The sequence below is a fragment of the Aotus nancymaae genome, unplaced genomic scaffold, assembly GCF_030222135.1.
Source record: "Aotus nancymaae isolate 86718 unplaced genomic scaffold, 86718_ANA_hifiasm-v0.15.2.pri h1tg000043l, whole genome shotgun sequence".
Lineage (NCBI taxonomy): Eukaryota > Metazoa > Chordata > Mammalia > Primates > Aotidae > Aotus > Aotus nancymaae.
This window is the reverse complement of record NW_026988457.1, coordinates 3243929-3270860: the sequence shown is the minus strand read 5'-3', so window position 1 is coordinate 3270860 and position 26932 is coordinate 3243929. Positions and strand designations below refer to the sequence as shown.

The following is a 26932-nucleotide window of genomic DNA, read 5'->3' as shown; positions in this document are numbered from 1 at the left end:
CAGGCTTTTGTTCTGTTGCTCAGGCTGCAGTGGAGTGATCATAGATCACTGCAGCCTCAAAATTCTGGGCCCAAGTGATCCTCCTGCCTCAACCTCCCAAAGTGCTGGGATTACAGATGTAAGCCACCATGCCTAGCCCTGCTAAGAATTTCAATTAGATAAAAAATATGGTAGTTTTTTTTTTTTTTTTTTTTTTTTTTTTTCTGAGACGGAGTTTCGCTCTTGTTGCCCTGGCTGGAGTGCACTGGTGCCATCTCGGCTCACCACAACCTCCGCCTCCTGGGTTCAAGCGATTCTCCTGTCTCAGCCTCCTGAGTAGCCAGGATTACAGGCATCCGCTACCACGCCCAGCTAATTTTGTAGTTTTTACTAGAGACGGGGGTTTCTCCATGTTGGTCAGGCTAGTCTCGAACTCCCGACCTCAGGTGACCCGCCCGCCTTGGTCTTCCACAGCTCTGAGATTACCGGCGTGAGCCACCGCGCGTGGCCTCTCCGTGGATTTTGTTGTAAGATTTTGATATGTAAGAAAAAGTCGGTGGGCGGGGGTGGCGGTGGGGACAGAAACCAAGTTTTGGGGATCCATAAGAAAACTAACTTGGAGTTACAGCTAACTATATGTCCAAATTTAAGAACACAACAACCCTCTGATAAGTATTATCACTACCATTTTAAAGGTGAGTTAACTGAAGCATGTTAAGTAAACCACTTAAGTGGTAGGAAAAAAAGCACAACTTACATGTAACATAAACCTGGGCTTTTGGCGTTGCCTCTGACTTAACCTGCTTGTCTTAACGGACAAGGAGGAATTCCCATACTCTTTATGAGCTAGATTTTTCTAACTTTATATTACAACTCTTAAATTACATGCTTATCCAATAACATATTTGAGCTGTGCTTATACTTCCACGAGCCTGACATAATGTAAACGCAGGGATCGCAAGCAAACTTAAAAAGACAAAAAAGGGTATAAAAGACCGGATAGTATCAGCAGCACAGTTCCCACCTTTTCTTACTCTTTTTACTGAACAAAAGCTAACCGGGACATCGCTTTTGAGGGAAAGAAACAAATGTTGCTTCAGATCAAATAAGTGGCAAAACTTACACACAGTACCAATTTATGGCTGGGAGTGGCAGGGTAGAACAGCGTCAGCTGAAATCAGACATATTAAAATTAAGCAGAAAGTGCCAAATGACGTCACAACTAAAAATCGCTTTCTTAAAAAACAAAAACCCTGACATTTTACTCCACAAAAGATCATCCTGCTGGCGGATGAATATAACACTTAACCCCTTTGCTTTTATTATAAGCGGTTTAAACTGCTATTCCTTCTCTTAAGTCGTAACGCACCAGTTGTCGGAGTAATCCAGACAATAATAGAAGTGAATACAAACGAACAAAATGATGCTTATTGCCGGAGAACCCGCGAAAAAGCGCCAGACAGAACCCAGCCCAGCTTCTCCCGCGAGTCCCAGAAGACAAAGCTGGGTCCCAGCAACCACTGCGGCTAGGACTACACATCCCAGCATGCAAGGCGCACACTTCTCCCGGCTGGACTACGATTCCCAACATGCTCTCCGGGCAGCTGGCCGGCCTCCCCACCATCCTAGGGTCTGGGGTCTTTGCAAAAATGGGGTCCCTATCCGCCCGCTCAGCTTCCCTTTAGAGTTAAGAGTCAGACACCACCTCCTGATAGCAAATTGTGACTTTTCTAAGTTTTTGAAGCATTCTTCGTTGCTTGTTTTATTAGGGTTGCAAAAAAACCTCCGGCCAGGGCGGGTATGGGCGGAGACAGGCTTGAGCCAATAGCACGGGAGCGGCCCTGTCGCTGCCATAGCAACGGCGGCCATTCTCGGGGGACCGGCCGCCCATTGGGTAGAATCTTTCGAGAAGGCTCGAGAAGAAGGAAGCGGAAGTGGCACGTGGAGGGGCCGGTGGAGGCGCCGGTGAGTAAATGCCGCAGATTCTGGAAAGTTCTGATCAGTGCGATACATAAGGCTGAGGAACTGGGGCCTCCCCTTTTGGGTCGGTAGTTCAGCGCCGGCGCCGGTGTGCGAGCCGCTGCCAAGTGAGGCAGACAGCCCAAGGTGCGGAGCGACCCGCGGAAGCTGAGCGGTGCTTTCTCCCGGGGTTTCTCGTCAGCCAGCCGCCGCTGTTCCGTGGGGAGTCGGAGGCGCCTGAGAGGCCGGTTGTCCGTGTGTCCTTCTGACTGTCAGAGGAGCGGCCAGACCCCGCGGGCCGGAGCCTGACGCTGCCGGGGCAGGAAACGGCGGTAGGAGAAGCAGGCAGGCGGCAGGAGGACGCAGACCCGGACCCGAGGCGGAGGCGAACTGCGAGCCGGCCATGTCGGTGGTGGGATTGGACGTGGGCTCGCAGAGCTGCTACATCGCGGTGGCCCGGGCCGGGGGCATCGAGACCATCGCCAACGAGTTCAGCGACCGGTGTACTCCGTAAGTGGAAGCCTGCGAGGGTGGTTGGGGGGCGGTTCTGGGCGCTTAGCGTGGGGACCCCAAGCTCGCAGGCTGGCTACGGATCACCGCGGTAAACGGAAGCGTTTGGCAGCGGCGCACCCTTCCGTGTAACTAGGGACCAGCGATCCGGTGGGGCAGGACCTTGCCCAAGAGGAGGGATGGGGGGCTTGCCGCCACGAATTGGAGAAGGGATTGTGTCAGGGATTCACGGGGGCGAGAGGAGTCCCAGAGTCGAGACTCTTAGGGTCGTTACTTTGTGCAGACTTCCTACTGGGGGTCGGGCTGCGCCAAAGCCCGCGACTTGGCTCCCTTTTCTTGGCTGGCTGCAGCCTGTGCCTTCCGCGGCCGCCCCCGTATCCCTACCCGGCCTCTCTGAGCTGGCTCAGCCGCCCCCAGCCTGTCCTCCTCCCTCCGCGCACATCTTTGCGCACGGCGGAGCCGGGCTGCCGGGCTTTTTCTTCCGCATTGTGAATCTCGAAATGAACTGGAAGCTTCCAGAGCTTGTGTCGCTGCTTGTCCACTGAGCAGGCGGACTGTTGTTAGCGACCACGGAAGCAGTCCTATGAAAGATTAGCCCACCTCTTTTTATCCAGTCTCTTGGTTGCCAACATTGTTGTCCTTAGTGCCCAGGATCATTGTTGAAAGATGTAAACGTCCTTCTTTTGCTCTTTGCCATTCATGAGGAATTGTAAAGCGTATTTTTACAACTAATTTTGAACAGTTTATGTAAAAGAGGATAAAAATTGCATACTTTTGTGCTAGAACGCTCCAGGAGGATGGATGTCGTCACTAAACTAAATATTCTATAGCAGTATGGGTTGGGCCAAGGGCAGCGTTTTAAAAAGCAACTTTTGTTAGGTGATATTTTTAGACGAGGATATATACAAACATATCTGCACGTGTATTGATGAAAACATGCTTCCGTCTCAAGGAAATTACTGTGCCTATTAATTTTTTCCAAGTGTCCCAAGCCCAGGATGAAAAGTGTAAAATGAAAACATTGAACCCAAAGGCAGAATGACTGGGGCAATACAGTTATTTGGGTGCTGATAAACGTTTATGAAAATTGAGTGGAAAATCTGAGGCAAAATACTTGGCAATGTCAGTAACGTTAGGAAGACTGTTCTGAGCAACTTGTACGTCTACCTCTGCAGATCTGTTTTTTGGTTAAGGGTTTTGTAATTGAAGTTTAGAAAGAAAGAAAATAGTATTTCAGCCTTTCATGCCTAGGTGCAGTTTACACTTTGTTCTGGTTGATCCAATAAAATAAAGAAAAACTCTTCAGAGGAGAGTAGGGAAAAAAAATTGTGTTATGTAGATACAGTGACTACTGTGTGAAACTAGACAACAGATATAGCCCTGAAAAATGTGAACTGAGGACAGTATTGGAGTTCCCCTTAGGGTGTTTGTTTAACTGTAACTATATAGTCGACTATTGCATCAGCTACTGATTGCTCTTCAGTGCAATTAATTTGATTCTCCCCTAGGAAAATGAGTAGATCATTCTACAGGTGTGTAGATATTCTGAGCTTTGAATGATGCTCTGATTTTGGACGGTTTCTTGTCTACCTTCTGCTTGGACATTTCTCTGGGTTTTAGGATGCTATTTTATTTAACAATTGCTCAGATAATGTAGTTCAAGGATGTTTCTATTACGGAAAATTTAAACTTTAGTACTTAATGCCCTCAGTATTTTCCCATTTTGCTCATCTTATTTACCATTACTCCTACCTAAGCAGGTAGGAGTAACTCACCCAAAATTAGATTAGATTTGGATTAGTAATCTAGAATTAGATAACTCCTCAAATCCAAAACCTAATTCACTTACCTTCTCCTCACAAGACTTCTTGAGCTCGTCTCTGCTGTTACTGTGCGGTTCCGTTTCCATGGTGGCTGAGAAGGTTGTCTCACAGTTACAAGTCACTTTCCATCTCTTCAAAGCAGATTTGGTGTAACTGATTAGTCACTCCTTTTCCTCAACGTTTATATTCTGTTCTGCCGTGGTACTTATTCTGCATCATTTTTTTCTTGTAGAATCTCCCAGATGGGAACCTCTTTGTGCTCTTTAAACTTCAGAGGTTTAACTTGAGTTCACTTGCTTGGGTTTGCATAAAAACTTTTGGTTCCTAAAGAAGCAGGTGGTGTATCAGAACAAAAATCGATATGACAATGACGTTAAGATTTGTTCAGAGTTGGTGACTGAAAGGTAGAGTCACATCCTATTTTTTGTTAGTCATGTGTGTAGGGTCAAGTTAATAATACCCTTTAAGTATTTAAAACATTTTCAAAGTTAATGTTTGGTTTGTAATAACTGGGGACCTGGTGGATTCCTCAGCCATGAACAGATCTTTTTAGGGTGGTAGAACTGCCACCTGGTTGGATTCTCAGAGCGGCAGTTAAGTGGAAGCCCACTTTGAGTATCTGATGAAAGCTATAGACATTAAAATTGTGCTATGCTTGTTCCGTACCCCGCCCCCCATGGGTAGGACATTTATATTAGAATTTTTCTCTTGTCAGTTTAAGATGTCAGCATTTATGCTTTTTAACAGTTTTGAAATATGTATTTTTTTTCTAGGTCAGTCATATCATTTGGATCAAAAAATAGAACAATTGGAGTTGCAGCCAAAAATCAGGTATGTTCTTTAAAAGAATTCTGATCACTTTTTAAGGGGGAATTCTTAAAAGGAAAATCTCAAGACACATCAAAGAGCGTGAAGTGTGCCTAAGCTTATGTATTTTTGAGTTTTAAAAATATAATTCAAGTATTCTTTATGAACCTTCAGATCATATTCTTTCCCTTCTGTTCCCTTTCTTTTGTTTTATTAACATTGACTTTAACTTTCTAATCTGTCAACCTTAATTTTTTTTTTTTTTTTTTTTTTGGGAGACGGAGTCTCCCTGTTGACCCGGCTGGAGTACAGTGGTGTGATCTCAGCTCACTGCAACCCCTGCCTCCCGGGTTCAAGCGATTCTCCTGCCTCAGCCTCCCCAGTAGCTGGGATTACAGGAGCATGCTACCATGCCTGGTTAATTTTTGTATTTTTAGTAGAGATGGAGTTTCACCACGTTGATCAGACTGATCTCAAACTCCTGACCTCAAGCGATCCGCCTGCCTTACCTCTCAAAGTGCTGAGATTACAGGTGTGAGGCACCGCGCCTGGCCTGCCAACCTTCACTTTTAGTAACTTATTGCTGCCTTTCATTTATCTAATTTTTAGAAATTATAAACAAGACACTAAGTTCTTGTGAAATTTCTCATTATACTCATTTAAGAGTTAAAGATTCCTTTTATAGAAGGAACTTCTAGGAAGTTATGCGTTTAAAAGCGTTTTTAGGTTACTGAAATTTTTGTCCGGAACTGTGCTGTTTAAAAAATATGGTAACCATGTAATGTATTGAGCATTTGAAATGTGGCTCACCTGAATCAAAATGTGAAGTATAAAATACACGTGAGATTTTTTACTTTTTTAAATCAAATTGAAAAGTAAAGTATGGTATCTCATCAATTTTTTTTGTATTGACTACTTATTGAAGTGATAGTTTTAAAAAACATATTGTCCTAAGTTAATTGAAATTAATTTTATCTCACTAGTTTTTAATGTGGCTGCTAGAAAATTTTATGGAGGCAGCTCCCATTTATGGCTTACATATAATTCTATTGAACAGCACTGATCTAGACAGACCTTGGAGGTGGGGAGCAAAACAGTAAAAAAAAAAAAAAATGAAATGCTCTTTGAGAGGCTCTTTGAAATAGAAAACATTTTTCTAAATACAGAAAATAGTATTGCTAAGAAAGAAAATTTTGGAATATATTTTAGTACTGTATTATATATTATGGAATGTATTTAGTACTGACCTATTTAAAAGTTGGTTCAGATTTGAAAACAAAAATCTATCTCTTAAAATGCTTATGTTTAATAAGAAATTGGCAGTTTATCAAACTTATGGATCTGCTTTCATTAGAAAATTCTTGCATGTTTTCTAATCTTTTCAATATGTAGCTTGAATTTAACTTGATTTCCCTGCAAGAGAGATATAACAAGAAGGGGTGAAAGAGGAAAGAAGGAGAAATAGGCACACTCAAAATGATATGTTCAAAAGGGGAGTGGGACTTTAGTTGTAACAATCCTGTAAATGTGCCCAGTGAGGATATTGATAACCTAGACCTAAAATTCTCTTGCATCTTTGTGGTTATGTGAGGAGAATCTGTTGAGACTCACATTTGCCCTGTAGACAGCTAGACATACTTCTTTCAGTTTTAGAAGGATTAGGAATTTTAAGACCTAAACTTGCTTGAATTCCATATTGTTTGAAAACTAGTACTGCCAAGCTAACTGTATTCTTCCCTTTATTCAAAGAACTAGATCAGAGAAGAAGTAAATAGTAAACTGTTTGGGTGTTTTTAAGTAATAATTTCAGAAGTTTTAGTTTTCATTCTTATCATTATTTCTTGTTTCAAATGAGGTGCCTTTGAGCGAAATGTGCTCTGAAGTGGGACTTTTCAATCTAGAGTTTACTTAAAATATTTGACCAAAATGATGGATTATAAAAACACCATTTCTTAAAACAGTTTAACAAACATCTGAACCAGTTGTGTAAGATAGCAGTTCAGTGCCTTGTTTTTAAAAATTGTGGCTCTCAAGTCATCAAAATATGCACATGCAGTTGAAAACATTAGGTCATATAGAAACTTCTTGAATTACTCTTCTGTCTTCTACCTTTTGGTGTAGATAACTAGCATTTCCTGCTATTGCTAGGAACAGTAGTGATCCACGTATTTTCTGGCACAGAATGTTTATCTTGGCCAGTTAGCTATTTATTAGACTATAAAAATTAACTTTTTTTTAAAATTATTATTTGATTATAGTGCTTCTAGATCTATTCATTCATTGGGTATAAAACTTCACAAGTTTAGCAGGGAAAAAATGAGTGAAACAGTGATAAAACTCTTGCGGGTTTGTTCAGAGCTTTAGCGATAGTTTCACTGTCTTTGAGTTTATCTTGCAGATTTTGAAATCTGCTTTAAGGTCTGTAGTCACACTATTGCCTCTTGTTCCCTCTTACTGCTTACCTTCTGGCATTTTCTATAGGAGAAGAAGGAAGTGTAAGTAAAATCTGTTCGTGTAGGAAATTTAGTGAAATCAACGGGCCTCAGGGAAAGCTATGTGCACTCATAGAGTTGGTTTGAGTTGTAAAGTGACTAAATAAAGTTACTAAAAGTACTGGTAGGTGTGAAATTAGAGAAAAAATTAAAATCTCAAACTTCTTTTGCAGCAAATCACTCATGCAAACAATACGGTGTCTAACTTCAAAAGATTTCATGGCCGAGCATTCAATGACCCCTTCATTCAAAAGGAGAAGGACAACTTAAGTTACGATTTGGTTCAATTGAAAAATGGTGGAGTTGGAATAAAGGTAATATAATTGAGCAACCTTAGATTCCTTAATAGGAGATGACCCCTTCATCCATCCATAGAGAAAAATATCAACTTATTAATACTTAAAAACACTAACTTACTTGAGTTTTTACTCAGATTTCTTAATTACACAAGGGGGTCTTTTTGTCCTTTTTTCATTCAGCTCCTTTTAAAGTGTAGTAGATGCATGCTAAATTGTCTTTGAAAATTATTCAAATGGTAGTGTATATACTATAGCTTAATTTGTGTTTCTTCTGACTTTTTGGCAGTTGTAAAATTGAGGTTTATTTGATGTTGAAAAAAACTGACATTGTGTTCATGTATAAAACAAAAGTCTGTTCTGAGGTAGTCCAGTTGCAATTGTTTGGAGAGCAGTAGTGTAATAAAACCAGGAATCTTTTTTTAAACTTGCAGAGGTATTCCTGTCTTGTGATCAACACACAATAATATTTATCCCAGTGAATCATCTCTTCAATTAGAGTGGAAATTTACTACCTTCTGTAACGTTTTGACTAAGACTTTGGGTGGGGCATATCTGCCTTAGCTTTCTTCCCCTCCCCTTCATCTTTAGGTAGAAGTTCTTTCTTCCTTTTTCTTTTTTTCTCTTTTCCTTTCTCTCCCCCTTCGCTCTTTCCCCTTCCCTTTTTCCTCCTTTTCTTCCTCTTTCCAAAATGACTATAACAATAAAGATTTTGTGGAAGAGAATGTGTGCTAATATTTGGAAGTTAAATATTGGCATGTAGCTTGAAGTACTACAACGTTTAAAGCATTTTTTCCTTTCAATACAGGTAATGTACATGGATGAAGAACATCTATTTAGTGTGGAGCAGATAACAGCCATGTTACTGACTAAGCTGAAAGAAACTGCTGAAAACAACCTCAAGAAACCAGTAACAGATTGTGTTATTTCAGTAAGTATAATTCAGCAAGGCAGTGTGTTTTATTTCATTTTGCATTCTTTGTATTACTTTTAAGTATCAAATGTGGGAAAGCTGTTCTTTGGCTAGAGATCATATTCTACTGGACTGTATTAATATGTGTTCCAGAGCATTACAGAGTAGATTTGAATGATATTTTTAGCCAGGAGCTGGAAAGGTTCTTGACTAGAAATCAAAATCTATTGTGAGTCTTTCTGAAAACAGAGATTGACTGGTTGCATTTATAAGTATTCTAATGTAGTTAGTTGCTGCACTATCAGGCTTGTATATTTAACACAGGAGCTTTTCACAGGTTAAAGAATTCTACTCTTAGTTGAGAACCAGTATATTAGGAATTTTAAAACGTAGCCTACTGGTGGTGATGAAACCTAAATTTTTAGCAGTAGCAAGCCTGTTATCTTCATTGGACATTTACTAGTTAGACTGTCAGGGGATACTAGAAATGGACAAAAGTAATCTTTTATTTGGACACCAAAAAGGTAAACTGCTTGCCCAGATGTCTTGGGTCACTTCTTGATATGCTGTGGGGTATGCTTTTGGACTTAAAGATACAGCATGGTCTTTGCTCTATAGTATGCGCAATGTGGCCAGCCAAGACCAGTCAGAAAGAAGCCCTATGAATGAATGAGTGTATGAATGAATGAGGCAGAAGGGTTACCATTTCTCCTGTTGCCCTTGCAAAATGGGAAGTGTTTTAATCTCTGGGAAAATTAAAGAATTAAGTTATAGGTCAGTGGCTTCTTCCTCCCCGCTCTCTCCCTTCCCTTTTGTTTTTTTTTTTTTTTGGCCACAATTTTTTTCCCTTGATGAGCTGAGAAACTGATGGAAGGGGTATTCTGATTTGACTGGTGAGCAGAGATCCGCCTTTGCTCTTGCCCATGTCTCTCTCTGAAACATCTACAAATATTTTGGATGAATTTGAAAAATCACTGTACTAAACTTTTAGGTATTTGCACTTAAATGATTCTATGAATGTGTTGTTAGATACTTTTTTTTTCCTCAATAATATCCTGAAGTGCTGCACTAGAAGGCAGTCAAAAAGAATTACAACTAGAATAGCACAAGTCAATGCTATAAGAAACTTCAGCCCTTGAGCTGTCTTTACTCTTAGGAAAATCAAAGGCTTTGCCAAAAAGTGATTTTGTAATCTTAACAGGTTGACTGAATTAAAGAGGACCTCAGTGAATAGCAGAACTGAAAGGTGGTGGCATACCTTAGAATTAGCTCTTTAAGTTCCTGTAGTTCTTACCTACAGTTTAATTATATTAAACAGTAAATGTTGACTTAGCATTATAATTTCCTAATGCCAGTAGAAACTTAACGACTAGTTTGGAAGCAGATTTTGTCTGCTTTAATTTCAAGTTTTCTATTAGATTTAGGTAACTTTCAATATGTGTTATGAAACTCCTGATTAATTTTTATTTCAGCTTAAACTTGGTTATAATAAAGACTATTTTGATCCTGTAATTTTGGGACAATATTTTCAAAAGTAGTTACTATTTTTGAAAGTTGAGGAGCTTGCAGGAAACTAAAGCCCTATTTGTGTTTTGTGACTTGGCGAGGCACCTACTTAGCTGGACTATTGTGAATTTATAAGTGGTTTGGGAGGAATTTCTAAGTATATTTTGTGTTCTAGATAATTCAGATTTTGGTGGTGTTGTTTGTAGGTCCCCTCCTTCTTTACAGATGCTGAGAGGCGATCTGTATTGGATGCTGCACAGATTGTTGGCCTAAACTGTTTAAGACTTATGAATGACATGACAGCTGGTAAGGAAAAAGCATTTGTGTAAAAGTGAATATACTATCAAAACTAAAGATACTCTCAGTGCTGTTGCTTTCATATAGATACAGAAACACAGCCTATTAAACAGTCAGGTCAGATTTGAAAACAAAAATCTACCTCTTAAAATGCTTACGTTTAATGAGAAATTGGTACTTTATCAAACTTATGAATCTGCTTTGATTAGAGAATTCTTTCATGTTTTTTAATCCTTTGAATATGTCGGTTGAATTTAACTTTTGTTTCCTTACGTTGCATTTATGGTTAGAAAACAAATTTTTCCAAAATCTTTAAATTCTGGGCTTCAAAACTACCTTGGCTTACAGGTAATTGGTTTAGTTAAAAATTTTTTAAATCTATTTACTGAACTGTAGATAGTCAGTCATTTATCAAATACTGATTTAAGCCTGTACTATTTGAATGTATTGTGCTAGGTATTTTGGATATACAGTGGTGAGCACAGCATCTCCTCCATGAGCTTTTATTAGTTTATTATGATTACAGATGAACAAAAAGTCCGTTAAGGAAAATAATGAATTTTTATGCTGAAAAGTTTTCCTCACATATTTCTATTAGGTTTTTGGAAAACTTAAATATTGGTAAAAATACGTTCTTAGGTATGCGTGTTTTGAAATATAGTTGTTTAAAGTTCAGAAAAAAATTAACACAAACTCTTTAAGGTAGATCAGTTATTTACCTCTGATCTAAAAAAAATTGGTAGGAAGTGCAGTTTCTGTAGTTGTATATGAACTTCTTAATTTTTTTTGGATAAGCAGTGTACTAGTGGGTTGTGGTTAAAATGTAAATATTGCATAATGGGTCTGATATTGTTTGTGATACTGGTTATGTTTCATTGTATTCACTCCATATATATTTTGTCTAGCAAATCTCCATATATTAAAAAATGATAGAGCATTTTTTCTGAAATCAGAAAGAGAGTAATAGTTCCAAGAAAATTAGTGTGAAGTCAGGTATAAAAGGAATGTAATGTGTTCACCTTTAATTGTTTCAAGTTAATAGTCAAGCTTCCTCCATGTGTAATTTTATGTAACAGTGAAATTCCTAAGAAAATGTGAACTGAAGAATTGAAACATTCTTATTTTTTGTAGTTGCTTTGAATTATGGAATTTATAAGCAGGATCTCCCAAGCCTGGAAGAGAAACCTCGGATAGTGGTTTTTGTTGATATGGGACATTCAGCTTTGCAAGTGTCTGCCTGTGCTTTTAACAAGGGAAAATTGAAGGTAAAGTGATACATTGGAAGTCAGTGTTCAAAACACATTAAGTATTGTGACTTGAACCTGCTGAGCCTCTTTATTATACTTTTTCTTGGTAATGAAGAGTTTTATTTTAGCTAAAGATGTTAACAAGAACTGGTTGCTAAGGTTGCTCTTGATAAAGATGATGTAATTGTCTTAGCATACTCTTAAGTGTTCTTGTTTAGGAAAGAAAAGGCTTTTTACAGTTATCTTCTATGTAGTCATTTAAAAGTCAAAAATATCTTAGAGATTTATTCCTAACTGATTTGGATTTCATGTATAATTTAAATACAGTCTTGAGTCTCTTAGTCTTTAATTGTTTGAGTAGTAATACTTAAGATTTTAGTTACAAATATGATTGAAAATAACCAGACTATTTGTTGTTTCAACCAAATTAGGTACTGGGAACAGCTTTTGATCCTTTCTTGGGAGGAAAAAACTTTGATGAAAAGTTAGTGGAACATTTTTGTGCAGAATTTAAAACTAAGTACAAGTTGGATGCAAAATCCAAAATACGAGCACTCCTTCGTCTGTATCAGGAGTGTGAAAAACTGAAAAAGCTAATGAGCTCTAACAGCACAGACCTTCCACTGAATATCGAATGCTTTATGAATGACAAAGATGTTTCTGGAAAAATGAACAGGTGTGTCTTGAAGATGGAACTTTTTTTGAAGCTGTAGCCCCAGGTGTCAGTTCTAGTGGGTGTTGTGAGTCTTGGCCTACCTTTCAGAATTGAGTGTTAAATGCAGATACTGTTGTTTATCACCATTAACTCTAGGGGCACTTGTGTGAAGAGGGCTTTTAAAAATACCTTTGCTAAGTACTTAAGTACTCTCATGGGTCTAAGTACCCTCAAGTCTTCTTGGTATTTTCACTTTTTAGTGTTTCTGGGCTAGTAATTGAATACTACTTTCACAAAGATACCGTGCAGTGACTGGAAGTAACCATTGGAAGTAATGACAATCAGATCAAAACATTTAGAAGGGCTGGGCATGGTGGTACTTGCCTATCATCCCAACTTCTCAGGAGGCTGAGGCGGGAAGATCCCTTCAGTCCAGGAGTTTGGGGCTCCAGTGAGCTATATGATTGTGCCACTGCACTCAGAGAGCAAGACCCTTCTCTGGGGACAAATTTTAAAAGGTAAAATGGCAATCATAAGCATATAAAATGATTTATTTGAGTAATACCATAGAGCTGGTTGTCTTCCTCATCTTCTTTCTGCAGCTGTTTTGTATATTTATCAAAAACAAAGGAGTTATAAACTATAATACAACTAAACTAGGCCCATGTGGGATCCAGGGTGTCTGAGGGGGAAAATAATGAAATTCACTGGGTTGTCAAAAGTAGGACAGGATATTGGTCTTAACTTTCCTAACAAGTTTTTATTTGCTAAGGTCACAATTTGAAGAACTCTGTGCTGAACTTCTACAAAAGATAGAAGTGCCCCTTTATTCACTGATGGAACAAACTCATCTTAAAGTAGAAGATGTGAGTGCAGTTGAGATTGTTGGAGGCGCTACACGAATTCCAGCTGTGAAAGAAAGAATTGCCAAATTCTTTGGAAAAGATATTAGTACAACACTCAATGCAGATGAAGCAGTAGCCAGAGGATGTGCATTACAGGTACTTTCTCAGCTCTGCTTTCACTTGGTGTACAGCCCTTAAACAGTTTCCATTGTATGTCATCATGGTGGGATAATAAACAGAGACCTGTGTCTGGCTAGCTGAAGGACCTTTGAAACAAACCCATAAGGCTGTAGGGAGATTAGGCTACTCAAATCCAAAAGATCCAGTAAATTTTAATTAAAGAACTACTGAGCTGGTGTTTCTCAAGCTCGGAATCAAAAAACAGGCATGATTCTGAGGATATGACAGAAAACATGGCTGAAACACTAATTAGCTGTGTGGTGGTTACTTACGAAGCACACAGGATTAGAATGGTAATCTAATAAGGAATTGATTGGGGCAAGTTTTCAGAGTGTTGAGTATGAACAAATGTTTTTATAAAATAGATAACCCTCTCCTATCCCCAAATTGATTTTTAATATACTTATCAAATAAAAAGGCAGCCCAGAAGCATGAAGTTAGTTTGGTGAAAAACACCAAATCTAGAAGTTATTTGGTAAAAAAGAAAATATTAGTTTATATTTAGGATATTATAGTGAAAAAAATCTAAATAGTTTTAACTGAAGTTTCAAGTTAACGTATTTGAGTTTTAAGTGATCTAGTTAGCAGTTTTTAAAATATAAAACAGGATTCTGTAAACAAAGATATTCAGACTGCCTTTTTTAATACTTCAAAAAGGAAAAATATGTAGATAACTATTAATGATAATCCATTGTATTATGCATCCTGTTCTATGTGGTCTTTGTTTTTGCTTTTCTCTTCATAATGGAATATGCCTCCTTAATTGACTCTGATTCCTTCAAATGATGAAAGTTTGTAGGTTCTTCAGAAGTACAGCTAATTTTGGCCTCTCTTTTGAAGGATCCTATACTAAATGATGAATTGACTTTTTTGGTCTATTCAGCTTAATCATCTATTTAGTTATTTTTATATGTCCTATCTAAATAGAGAATTGTCCACCTATCTGCTGGGTGCTGCCTTTCCCAAATTGGAAATTACCATTGCTTTCTTCATTTACAAAATTACTTGAAAATATGAACATTATGAGTTTTCCCCTTTTGGGGGTTTCTTAGAGATTTGAAAAGCAGTGTAGACAAAACTGTTCATGGATGTATGTGTACATATTCAAAAGTGATACAGCTTGAAATTGCTATTAGCAAGGCAGTTTCTAAAACAAATTTCTAGAAAGACAAATTTCTCTTTTCCTAAGCCCTTATGAAACCTGTTATTGATTAATTGTCGTTATCCTGAGATACATTGTTTGTCTTTGTACCTAGTAATTGGCATAGTATTTAGATGGTAAAAATAAATTATTTGTTTAGATGAAATATACTGTAAACTATTTTTGAATTTGAGTGTTTTAAACCCTCACCATCCATTAGAATTGAGTCTTTTATTAAAAGATGACTGAGAAGTATTCATGTGCTCATGATTTTTTTTTTTTTTTTAAGTGTGCCATCCTTTCCCCGGCATTTAAAGTTAGAGAATTTTCCGTCACAGATGCAGTTCCTTTTCCAATATCTTTGGTCTGGAACCATGACTCAGAAGATACTGAAGGGTATGTAGCAGAAAATAACATTCAGATACTCTAAAGAAGAAAAATTAACAAATGACTTCTATAGTGGAGTCATTAATTACCTGGAATCTTTCAACAACCAAATCTACCAAAATATTTATCTCATTTTCATATTGTACATGATGAGATAGAATTGATCAAGATTTTAGAAGGTCTCTTTTCTGTTTGTGTAGCTCAGTAAGCATATTTAAGTGCTTTATCTGCTGAATGCCTTTTTCTTTTCTCTGTAGTGTTCATGAAGTATTTAGTCGAAACCATGCTGCTCCTTTCTCCAAAGTTCTCACCTTCCTGAGAAGGGGGCCTTTTGAGCTAGAAGCTTTCTATTCTGATCCCCAAGGAGTTCCATATCCAGAAGCAAAAATAGGTAAGCACTTCATTTTGTATATTTTACTCTTTTAGTTGAAGACTTAGCTTCTCATTCATCATACAAAAAAAGTTTTCTTATTCTTAGCAGTGTTGAGGGGAACATAATTCTGTATGGAGACATTTTCGATTTAGAATAATGGTGATGGAGCAATATCTTAATTTTATTGAGGAGTCAACTGACCTAGAGATAGAACAATTTGGTAGTTCTGCTGTTGCTTGCAAGTGTATATTGATATATATTTAGGAACACTTTAGTATTTTCCCTGTTCTGATACAGTCTGTATGTAAAGGATGACCCCTGCTTTTAATATTCACTTTTCCTCTAGGTTAAGTGTTATTTGCAGTCTGTTACTTCTAATTTAAAACACGAGCCGGTGACCACTGTGAAACTGTTTCTCAAATGTACCTTTGTGTTACTGTTGTAAAGATATGTCTTTTTTTGTACATATTGTGGGGGGACATTTGGCACCGTCCATCTACTTTTACCCAAAGTAACTCTTTCCCAGACCACAGGTGGAATTTGCTAATATTGCTAAGTCTTTCCAGGACTCACCCTTGCCTCACACCTATTCATAAAGAAATTGTTTGAAGGAATCCAACCTGATAAATTGTGTTTTCTTTCTTACTACTTTAAAGGCTAAAATGTTCTAACCTGGACTTGTGGTGTATCGTTTCTAAAACAGTTTTCATGAATTTATTGTCAGGAAAACAATTTGAGTAGACTTGTAAGATTTTGCTAAATTGGAATCTGTGAATTAATTCCTTATTGTTTGGAAGATAAAATCCCAGCTCTTTAGCATGGCATCTAATTTTTCATGTTTGGCTGAAACTGAAAACGCTGCACATACTTGAGCTATCTTACACGCCACTTTCCAGAGTAAATGCTGTTTCTTTAGATGGATGGATCTTGTGGCAATTATTTCCTGAACTACTGATTTGACAGTTAATCAAGGTATATTCTTTGATCTTTGTGACATTGTAATTAAATCTGTAGCTGTATGTGTTCATATAGACAGCACTTTAAATAAAAGGCTGTTAAATCCCATTTAGAGCTTTGCACATAACAGGTTTAAAATAACTCATTTTTGGCTTAGTGCTCTCTGGAATAACAGTACTTATTGGTGGCTATAACTTAACAGCTAGCACTTGGTTCTGTAGTATTTAATCCTCAGAAGTATAGAAAGTCTAGGTAACTTTTATAATAGGTCACACAGCCAGGATTCAAGTCCAGACAGTCTGGATTCAAGTCTGCACTTCGAACCATTAGTAATGTTGTGGAACCCCACTCTATTGCACATAATAATTTCAGGCTTTTGTACAGATTTTGGCTCACCTCCCTTATTTAAAACAGCTAAATGTTTTGATTAGAATGGTATTCTTTAAAAGATTATAGGATGAAAATTCAGCACATGCTTGCTATCATCTGCCTTATGCTTGCAAACAGTTTTTCATGTATAGTTTGTGCTCACCCATCTGGAGTAAGTAGTAGGGTAGGAGGAGGCAAGGACTGCTTGTTATCAGTATCTTACATGCAGTGTTTGCCTAGTGTTAAATAAGACAGTTATGAGAGTGCCCTTACTTTTGGAAGTTTTTATGGCATACTAGGGTTAATCTCAAGTATATATATTTTAAGAGGTTATAGTTCTATATTAGAGGACTTTAATTTGGTAAAGACTGGGTAGAAGATTTTACAACAGCAGTAGTTCTCAAGTTTTTTTTTTTTTAGCCTTTGTATTTTTCTTATCTGTCTCCTTTACACAGATAGATTTTTACTGATTTATTAAGAGAAGGGGGTCTCACTTTGTTAGGAGGCTGAAGTGCAGTGACATGATCATAGCTCAGTGCCACCGTGAACTCTTGGGCTCAAAGTGTCCTCCTGCCTCAGACTCCTGAGTAGCTAGGACTACAGGTGAGTGCCACTGCACTCGACTTTTTTTTTTTTTTTTGGTAGAGACAGGATCTCACTATCTTGCCCAGGCTAGTCTCAGACTCTTGGGCTCAAGTGATCCACCACGTCCTCCCAGAGTGCTGGGATTATAGGCATGACCCACCCTACCTGGCTTCCTCTACAGAGATTTAGACTTAATTCTAAAATTGTGTGGGTTTGGTTGTTCTAGGCCGGTTTGTAGTTCAGAATGTTTCTGCACAGAAGGATGGAGAAAAATCTAGAGTAAAAGTCAAAGTGCGAGTCAACACCCATGGCATTTTCACCATCTCTACGGCATCTATGGTGGAGAAAGTCCCAACTGAGGAAAATGAAATGTCTTCTGCTGAAGCTGACATGGAGTGTCTGAATCAGAGACCGCCAGAAAACCCAGATGCTGATGTAAGTTTGTGGATAAATCTTTGTGTTTGAATAGAGTTGACTTAGTTCGAAGCTACAGGAGAAGCTAGGTAGGGAAGGGTTAAAATGAATGTTTTTCTTTATAAATAATTTTGATCAGAATTTTAGGTAATGATAATAGCACTTGCCAGTTAATTGTAGTATACAGCTTGAAATTTGGTGAATTGTGATTAAATTCTGTGTAACTGAATTTGAAGTAACTTGTATATGCCAAAGTAGTTGATGTTTCATTGAGTTGGGATTGTTTTTGGTTTTTTGAAGACATAGACCACATTTGAGAAGTCAAATGTTGACTGACATTTAAGAAACTTAAAAAAACAGACTGCTAAAAACTGTTTGAAATAGCTACCAAATACTAAAGTTTTGAAAATTGTATGGCAAAATTGGCTTTGCTATTTCAGAACTTGTTTTTATTTTTACATGGTTTTCTGTATTGAGGGAGGAAGGAAGAGAAGTGTCTGTGTAGCGTATAGTAAGAGTTGTTCATCATTAGCATGAGTGCTAGTCCTGTGTGGTCAACAGAAGAATTTTAGGAAGCTAAAGTACTACAATAATTAGTTTATTTCTAGGGAATAGACATAGCTTAAGAGGCAGACATTGGGCTGTTCTAGTTAAGATGTTAAAAAGTGTGTTATCTAGTGATCACTGTTACCTTTCTAGAACATTTAAGGAACATAAACAGTTGGAACCTTAGTTTTATTCTGTCATCTAGAAAAATTCTAATGTAAAGTAATGGGTTAATTGATGAGTGCCATATACTTTCTCAAACTTAGTGCCTTTTGGATATCAGGAATGCCTTGCTTCTGAATATCTCAGTGTCTGTCTTAGAATCTTGAAGACTTGAAAGAAAAATATGAGAGAGTTGGGTATGGGCAGAAAGTAGTTAAACTAGAATATTTCGGGCCTCTCCCAAAGATGGGTAGAGATAAGCAAGCACTAATTTATTAGGGATTGAGGGCTACTAAAGAAGAAAATTAGGAAACTCTGAGGTTCATTTTTCTTCTTTTTCTTTACCAAATTTTTAATTAGGATTGTTAATATGTAGCATTTATTCTTTATCCTGAGATCTTTTAAGGTATGAATAGCTGGATCACAGACTATCGTGGGGACAGAGTGAGTCTTGGGTATCTATAAGCTGAAGTGATGAATCCCTGAATAACTGATAATTGGCCATTTTATGTAACTGTTCAGTAAATTGAAATGGAGATTTGTTGAGATCCATGATGGCTGCTGGTAAAATAGGTTTTAGAAGCTTGTTTCTAGGAACGAGGCCTGCAGTAAACTATTTCCAGTGCCTTAGAGAGTGAATATCTGTACAAGCTTAGATGAGCTTCTTAAGGGAGAGTTCTTGATTGTCATCACATGAGTTAAATGCTTTTACTTGTGTTATTTAATGCTATTAACTGCTGTCATTCAAAGAATTTTTTACAGGTTTAGGATTTCTACAGAAGTTTTCAAGTACTTCGTGTTCATTTTGTTTTTATCCAGTACCTTTACTCCCCACCTGTTAAGATTTCAGAAATTGAGTGTACTGTCTTTGGTGCCCTATAACTTTAAAAATTTATACAAGTACACCTGCTTTCTACATCCTTTGTGCCTGGGCTTTCATTTCAGAAAAATGTCCAGCAAGACAACAGTGAAGCTGGAACACAGCCCCAGGTACAAACTGATGCTCAGCAAACCTCACAGTCTCCCCCTTCACCTGAACTTACCTCAGAAGAAAACAAAATCCCAGATGCTGACAAAGTGAGTGACTCTTCTAGTTCATTCCATTAGACAATGTTGCAACATGTAATCATTAATGATATCATTAAATTGCAGTTTCAAGAGCAAGCACCAAGTGATTTCATTCTATGTAGGATTTTTTTTCTGTTGATTTTCTGTGTATTTTTCAACTAAAACCAGTTAGAGATATTCAAGCTCAATTAAGGGAACTGAATGTCCTGATTTAAACCTAAAAGCTTCTCTTGATTAACTGCCACCTGAAGTAACAAGAGGCTAATGTATACTGTTTGTTGTCTTTCAAAGAGCAAAGGTATCTTCTAATACCAAAGGCAGAAACTGATATTTCCCAGGGCTACATGATTAGTTTTTACTGAACTAATCAGATGATAAATACATGGGCTATAGGAGTCTAGTAAATGTCTTTCTCTTCTCAAGTCATCAGTCAAATTTAAGTAAATTAATTATGGTGGTCTGGTAATAACCAGATTGCATTTCAAGGTAATTATTCTTTTGTCCTGCTTCTACAGTAGGTATTGGAAGCTAGCTTAAATAGTGATATTGTGTCCCTTGAAAAATGACAACTTGTTATCAAACCTTTAAGATTTGTGGTCAGATGGATACTGAAAAATTTCTGTTGTTAACTGTGAATCACTGTATGTTTTGTAGAACTTTATTTTCTGTACAAGTTGCATATAAATAATTAGCCTTCTCTTGGTTGTTTGGTTTCTCTTACATTCAGAGGGTACAGTTTTTTTACCCTCAGGCAAATTACAGAATCTTTCATTGGGGTCAGAATAGGTTTTTAGACTATGTAAAAGTTTCCAGTTTTTAATTTTCCTGTCTCCTCATTGATCCTCAGGGGCTCCCAATGTGGGCTATAGGACCTGACTCTGATTTCCGAAAGCTGCTTTCTGTTTTCTGCTGTTAATGTTGTAGGATGATGGTGGTTATTTGGAAAAATCGACGCTTAGTTTCAGCAGCACACCCCTTGACTTGGGGTGAGCATTAACTGCTCTTGCTGATAGTCTCAGTACCTGTCTAGAACATGACTTTGGGTAGGATCTCATGCTCCTTAGTTGTAGGTAGGACCACTAGTCTCAAGCCATTTGGAGCATTATTACCACCCCTTTGGAGAGGGTTCCTCATCCATTCCATGTTGAAATGTCATTTTGTGATGCTGGTTTTGTCAATAGTTGGTTTAATTGGGTACTGTCAGGCTGTCTTGTCTTGATTTAACTTCCGTACATGTGCTGTTATCCATTTGTTTCCCAAAATCTATTGCACTCCAGTGTTGTCTTAGGCGTATATTTCAATGGATTTATTTTTGTTTCCTGTGGCTCATGCCCTCAGAGCATGCATAATGTATTGAAGGGTTGTGTGCACTAGAAGGAAAACAATGTGGGGAGGACTGCAGTCTGACTGCTTAGTTCATAGTGATACAGCTTATGGCATAGTGATACGGCGTATAGGTGATTTCTAAGGAACACTGAGATCAGTCTCTGAAGCATGGGATCTAGTTCTATCTCTTTTATTTTAGGCAAGTCATTGAACTTTGTAGACCCAGTTTCTTTGATAAAGTGCCTAAGATTTTTACATCCTTTATAACTCCTAAAAGCCATGATTATTGCACCTCATGGCTAGTCTCTTCCCATCTTCCCATCCTACCCATCAGGATACATGTTACACACTGTAGTTGTCATCTGATCTGTCATACAACTGAATCTGCTCAGTTGTGTTCTTTGTCATTTGTATTAGTAGAAATCTGCAGAAATGGAAATGCATAGCAAAGTTTGGAAAATTAAAGGCCACAGGAGATACTTACTTCTTTAGCCCTGTATTTACATATTTTAGAAAAACCTACATAAATGATCAGCATGTGTCACATCTGTCCATCTGATACTGTAAGGCTCTTACCTCTTTTTACCTTGCAGTGTTGCTTATACAATTCAAAGGTGAATAGTAATAATGTGTGTGTTCATATATGTATGTATGAATATATATGAAAACTCCAAGTTCAATAAGGATGTTTTAAAAGGCACTTAATCAGCGTAGTGCTAGTTGTAATTAAAGCAGGCATACTGGCATATAGAGCCTATAATAATATAGGAAGTGACTTGATCCTAACCTGTTTTGCATTGCTCAAAGTTTATCCTTAGGTGGCAGGTTCTAGAGTCTATAAAGATCAGAATAATTCAATAATTTTCATTTTTTGGCTTGTGGGATTTACAAGAATATTTAAAGGGGTTAGAAAGTAAAGACTTGTGAAGAAAAGCTTTAGCAGGAGAGATTGTTCCATATGAGAAGAGAAAAATATCCTGGTAAATTCCTGAAGGGGATGGTATGGCATATTTAAGTTTAATAGCAGCCCTGATTTAAAATAGTGAGAATTAGGTGATCCTATAGACCCTTCCAACTTTATGATTTTTAGAGATTTTATTTTTGCCCAAGTCATCAGTAAGTATGAGTAGTTTTTCTTTTCCCCCAAGGGTTGTTTAAAATTTTTTCTTTTTTTTTATTCCCCTTCCCAAGGCAAATGAAAAAAAAGTTGACCAGCCTCCAGAAGCTAAAAAGCCCAAAATAAAGGTGGTGAATGTTGAGCTGCCTATTGAAGCCAACTTGGTCTGGCAGTTAGGGAAGGACCTTCTTAACATGTATATTGAGACAGAGGTAAGTACTTTAATTAAATATTTTTATTTTGAGGCCGGGCGCGGTGGCTCACGCCTGTAATCCCAGTACTTTGGGAGGCCGATGTGGGCAGATCATGAGGTCAGGAGATGTAGACCATCCTGGCTGACATGGTGAAACCCTGTCTCTACTAAAAATACAAAAATTTGCTGGATATGGTGGCACGTCCCTGTAGTCTTAGCTACTTGGGAGGCTGAGGCAGGAGAATCACTTGAACCCAGGAAGCAGAGGTTGCAGTGAGCTGAGATCTCGCTACTGCACTCCAGCCTGGCAACAGAGTGAGACTCTGTCTAAAAAAAAAAAAGTGTTTTAAAATATGCTTAGTTGCTTGGTCGTGTTACCCATATTTCTAGTAGATAAATGGTCATAATTCTTTCTCATCCCAAGTTTTATGTAGTTTTAGGGATAGGATGAAGCCAAAACTAACGAATTTTGCAGTTTAATTTTTTTTAACAACTTTTGTTGCATTTTTTAATTCATATTAGATCTATGTGATAAATGATTCTGTTTGATATAAAATGATTGGCTGAGTTCTTGTGAAAAAACTGGAAGGTGGTATATCATAACACAGCACAGTACAGTTGGAATTTCAGGCCACACTAAATATTTCTATTAAAATACATTGTGGTTTTTTAGTAGTCTGAAATTCTAGAATAATACGTGAAATAATTGATATTTGTTTTTTCCATACTGAAGTGGGAACATTGTATTCAGGAGTTTATTTAACAATAAACTAAGGTCCATTTATTTATATCTTTAATTTTAAAAAGTGGTGTGACTGTTACGCATTGGCCAGTATTAATCTGATTATAAGATAACCATTTATATACAAGAAAACAAAATTACATTTAAGCAATAGGTTTTTTTTTTTAAACTTAGCATTAAATATGAAATTTGTGTAACCGGTTACAATGTTAAAAAAAAATCAGACATCAGCCTGTTTATTTAGAAAATGGAAATGTCTGTTGGGTTTGTAGGAAGAGTTTGATGAGATAGAAATTGGAGCTGTGTTAACACTAAAATTTGTTTTGTGTGATTTTTTTTTTTAAAATCCCAGAGTCTACATATTTAAAATTTAGTTTGAGTGAACTAGAAGACCGGAATTAACCTTTCCTGTTTCCTGACAGGGTAAGATGATAATGCAAGATAAATTGGAAAAAGAAAGGAATGATGCTAAAAATGCAGTTGAGGAATATGTGTATGAGTTCAGAGACAAGCTGTGTGGACCATATGAAAAATTTATATGTGAGCAGGTATGTCTTAAAGCTCTATTTTTGTTTCGATAATCTCATATAAAGTGTTTAATACATAAATTGACAGTTGAGGCTTAAGCCTTTTACTCAGTTACATAATTTGAACTTTTTGGAAACGGAAGACAAAGTCATGGAGAAAGGGCTTGTTAGTGATGAGCAGTTTTATTTTGCACTAGCCTACCCCCAAAACACTTTTTACCATCAAGAAGAGAGAACCTATCGAATATTTACGTAGAGTCTATGTCATTACTGTCATAGGGTTTAGGATAAATAAGAGAAAAATCTTTGATTTTAAAGACCTCAAATGTGGTGATGCCACTGCCTTGGTAGTTTTTCTGTCATTGTTCCATCTCATAAGATGTGTTCAGTCATTCCAGAGCTTACTAAGCCCCGTTATTTCCCTTATCTCTTTTCTTGACTCCCAGTTAGTATGACTCTGAGTAAATCCCAGACGCACAACTGTGAAAGCTAGGACTGGGAAAAAAGAAACTGGCTAGGTATAAATCTAGCCAGTTTAGTTAAGGGTCATTTAAAGTGAAATTTCAAGTCTATTTTATTCATAGTTCTGAGGACTTTGGGCTACATTGTAATGTACTTCAGTTCTTAGCTCTGCCCTGATATTCTCTGAGTTTCTTATGGTGAGGACTCTAAAGTGGAGATGACTGAACCAGGCAGGACCTCCCAAGGCTGGAGTAGAAGTTCATACCTTACATGAACTGGTTAGGAATGACTTTTTCATGTGTTCAGTGATTGTCAACTTGTATAGCTTCTCTTCAGTATTTGATAGTTGTGTAAGTGAACAAAAACCTCTATAAGCCACATTTCATTCTACAGATTGGGCTTCTAAGATACAGTATTGTAAGTCAATGAGAGCCATTTTCAGTGTCTGTATAACAAGGGAGAGAAGCCAAATCAGAGTGCCTTCTTGGATAAGATTAGCTACCTAGTGTGTGAACACCTCCGAGAATGCCTCTTTGTTTTGTTTTGAAAAATTCTGAAGTACGAGTGCCACTAATATTGTCATATTTTATGTTAAGGATCATCAGAATTTTTTGAGACTCCTCACGGAAACTGAAGACTGGCTGTATGAAGAAGGAGAGGACCAAGCTAAACAAGCTTATGTTGACAAGTTGGAAGAATTAATGGTAGGCCCTTTTCTCCCCCTAAAAGGTGGTTTGTGTTTTAAACTATAGACTTTAAAATAAAATTATAAGTATTAATTTATTACATTTTATTTTAGAAAATTGGCACTCCAGTTAAAGTTCGGTTTCAGGAAGCTGAAGAACGGCCAAAAATGTTTGAAGAACTAGGACAGAGGCTGCAGCACTATGCCAAGATAGCAGCTGACTTCAGAAATAAGGTGAGTCAGTCTTTTTGTACATAGGGAGGAAGTTAACCTAGATTTTAATAAGCTAACATTTAAGCTGGGAATCATCGTGAATAATCTTAAGTTTGAAATTTTGTTATTTGAGGTTAGAGATAGATTTGAACCTCCTGGAAAGTTGGGTCAAATGAGATGTTACTCAATAAATTCCATAGAATGACTGTTTTTTCTGTTCAGGATGAGAAGTATAACCATATTGATGAGTCTGAAATGAAGAAAGTTGAGAAGTCTGTTAATGAGGTGATGGAATGGATGAATAATGTCATGAATGCTCAGGCTAAAAAGAGTCTTGATCAGGATCCAGTTGTACGTGCTCAGGAAATTAAAACAAAAATCAAGGTGAGTGTTAACTCTCTCGTGTTTACTGCTGGATTCTCTTACAAACTCAAGTTGCAATCATTTGGACCTTTAACATAGCCATTTTTCCTGTAAATCTTTTACCTCATCCTGACTGAGACCAGCTTTTCTTAGTCTATTCTTGTATCACAAAATATAGAAGACCTCGTAAGTTTGTTAAATGTCCACTTCTCCATTTATTCATTCATATAAAAAAATATATTTGTTGAGCTCCTGTCATGTGCCAGTCCTTGTTCTCAGGGTTAAACAATTAAGTGTGCAAAGTGTAGTCTCTGCCCTAATGGGAGAGAGACCAACAATAAACATGCCTGTGTCATCTATCAGAAAGTGTTCAGGGCTGTCAGGAAACAGTAGGGCAAAAGGGGTTAGGAAATTCTTGGTCTTGTGTGTGAGGCTGGAAGGAAACTGGGAAAAGTGCTTTTCTGGAATAATATTCAAACACAGTGAAGGTCAAGGAAAAGTGGCCCTTTTAAGCACTATCAGTTTCAAGCTATAAACTTGAATTCTAGCTCTGTCCTCACTAGTTTTCTGATCTTGAAGTTACTTAACCTCTCTGAACCATTTTCTTCCATGAAGTGGAGATTAGAATTCCTGTCCTTTAATACCGTTGTGAGGATTAAGGGAAGTAATATGTGTAAGTACATGGGGAGTCCTGACACATCATGGAAGAAAATTAATACTCTCTTTTGGTCAGACTGTAAGCTGTGGTTTTTGGCAAGTGTAATGAGAAAACATAATTTTTTGATGTATAATTGGAGTTGGTAGAAAAATAGTGGTTTGGACATGTGGAGAAGCAGTTGAAAATGAACTGGATGGATGTGAGTTAATCTGATAATTAGTTTTGTTTTCTTTAGGAATTGAACAACACGTGTGAACCCGTTGTAACACAGCCCAAACCAAAAATCGAATCGCCCAAACTGGAAAGAACTCCAAATGGCCCAAATATTGATAAAAAGGAAGAAGATTTAGAAGACAAAAATAATTTTGGTGCTGAACCTCCACATCAGAATGGTGAATGTTACCCTAATGAGAAAAATTCTGTTAATATGGACTTGGACTAGATAACATTAAATTGGCTTATTCCTTCAATTAATAAAATATTTTTGCCATAGTATGTGACTCTACATAACATACTGAAACTATTTATATTTTCTTTTTTAAGGATGTTTAGAAATTTTGTGTATTATATGGAAAATGAAAAAAAGCTTAAGTCTGTAGTCTTTATGATCCTAAAAGGGAAAATTGCCTTGGTAACTTTCAGATTCCTGTGGAATTGTGAATTCATACTAAGCTTTCTGTGCAGTCTTAACCATTTGCATCACTGAGGATAAAACTGACTTTTGTCTTTTGGAGAAAAAAACAAACTGTACTGCTTGTTCAAGAGGGCTGTGATTAAAATCTTTTAAGCATTTGTTCCTGCCAAGGTAGTTTTCTTGCATTTTGCTCTCCATTCAGCATGTGTGTGGGTGTGGATGTTTATAAACAAGGCTAAGTCTGACTTCATAAGGGCTTTCTAAAATCATTTCTGTCCAATAGAAAATGACTTTTTGCTTTGATATTAATTCAATGAGTAAAACAAAAGCTAGTCAAATGTGTTAGAAGCATGCAGAACAAAACGTTTAAAATTTATCTCTCACTATACAGTATATTGTCATGTGAAAGTGGAACGGAAGAAATGTTGATCCTGTTGTAACTGATTGTGAACACTTTTATGAGCTTTAAAATAAAGTTCATCTTATGGTGTCATTTCTAAA

General features: G+C 37.3%; 1 protein-coding gene across 1 annotated transcript; it reads left to right on the top strand.

The window, feature by feature from the left end:
• The first annotated feature begins 2289 nt into the window (after positions 1 to 2289).
• HSPH1 (heat shock protein family H (Hsp110) member 1) lies at positions 2290 to 26932 on the top strand. The gene is made up of 18 exons (XM_012474137.2): positions 2290 to 2448; positions 5045 to 5102; positions 7744 to 7884; positions 8675 to 8797; positions 10492 to 10591; positions 11714 to 11847; positions 12261 to 12505; positions 13257 to 13485; positions 14940 to 15046; positions 15295 to 15428; positions 17548 to 17756; positions 19389 to 19520; positions 22029 to 22166; positions 23312 to 23437; positions 24475 to 24582; positions 24678 to 24797; positions 24999 to 25160; positions 26033 to 26932. The coding sequence occupies exons 1-18, from the start codon at positions 2342 to 2344 to the stop codon at positions 26237 to 26239; spliced, it is 2580 nt and encodes an 859-aa protein (XP_012329560.1). The 5' UTR covers positions 2290 to 2341; the 3' UTR covers positions 26240 to 26932.

Bases quoted from the DNA above. Each gene is read 5' to 3' on its own strand.
- HSPH1 (XM_012474137.2), top strand. From the start codon at position 2,342: ATGTCGGTGGTGGGATTGGACGTGGGCTCGCAGAGCTGCTACATCGCG. The intron at 11,848-12,260 runs GTAAAGTGATAC...CAACCAAATTAG, and splicing joins TTAACAAGGGAAAATTGAAG to GTACTGGGAACAGCTTTTGA. The intron at 13,486-14,939 runs GTACTTTCTCAG...TTTTTTTTTAAG, and splicing joins CCAGAGGATGTGCATTACAG to TGTGCCATCCTTTCCCCGGC.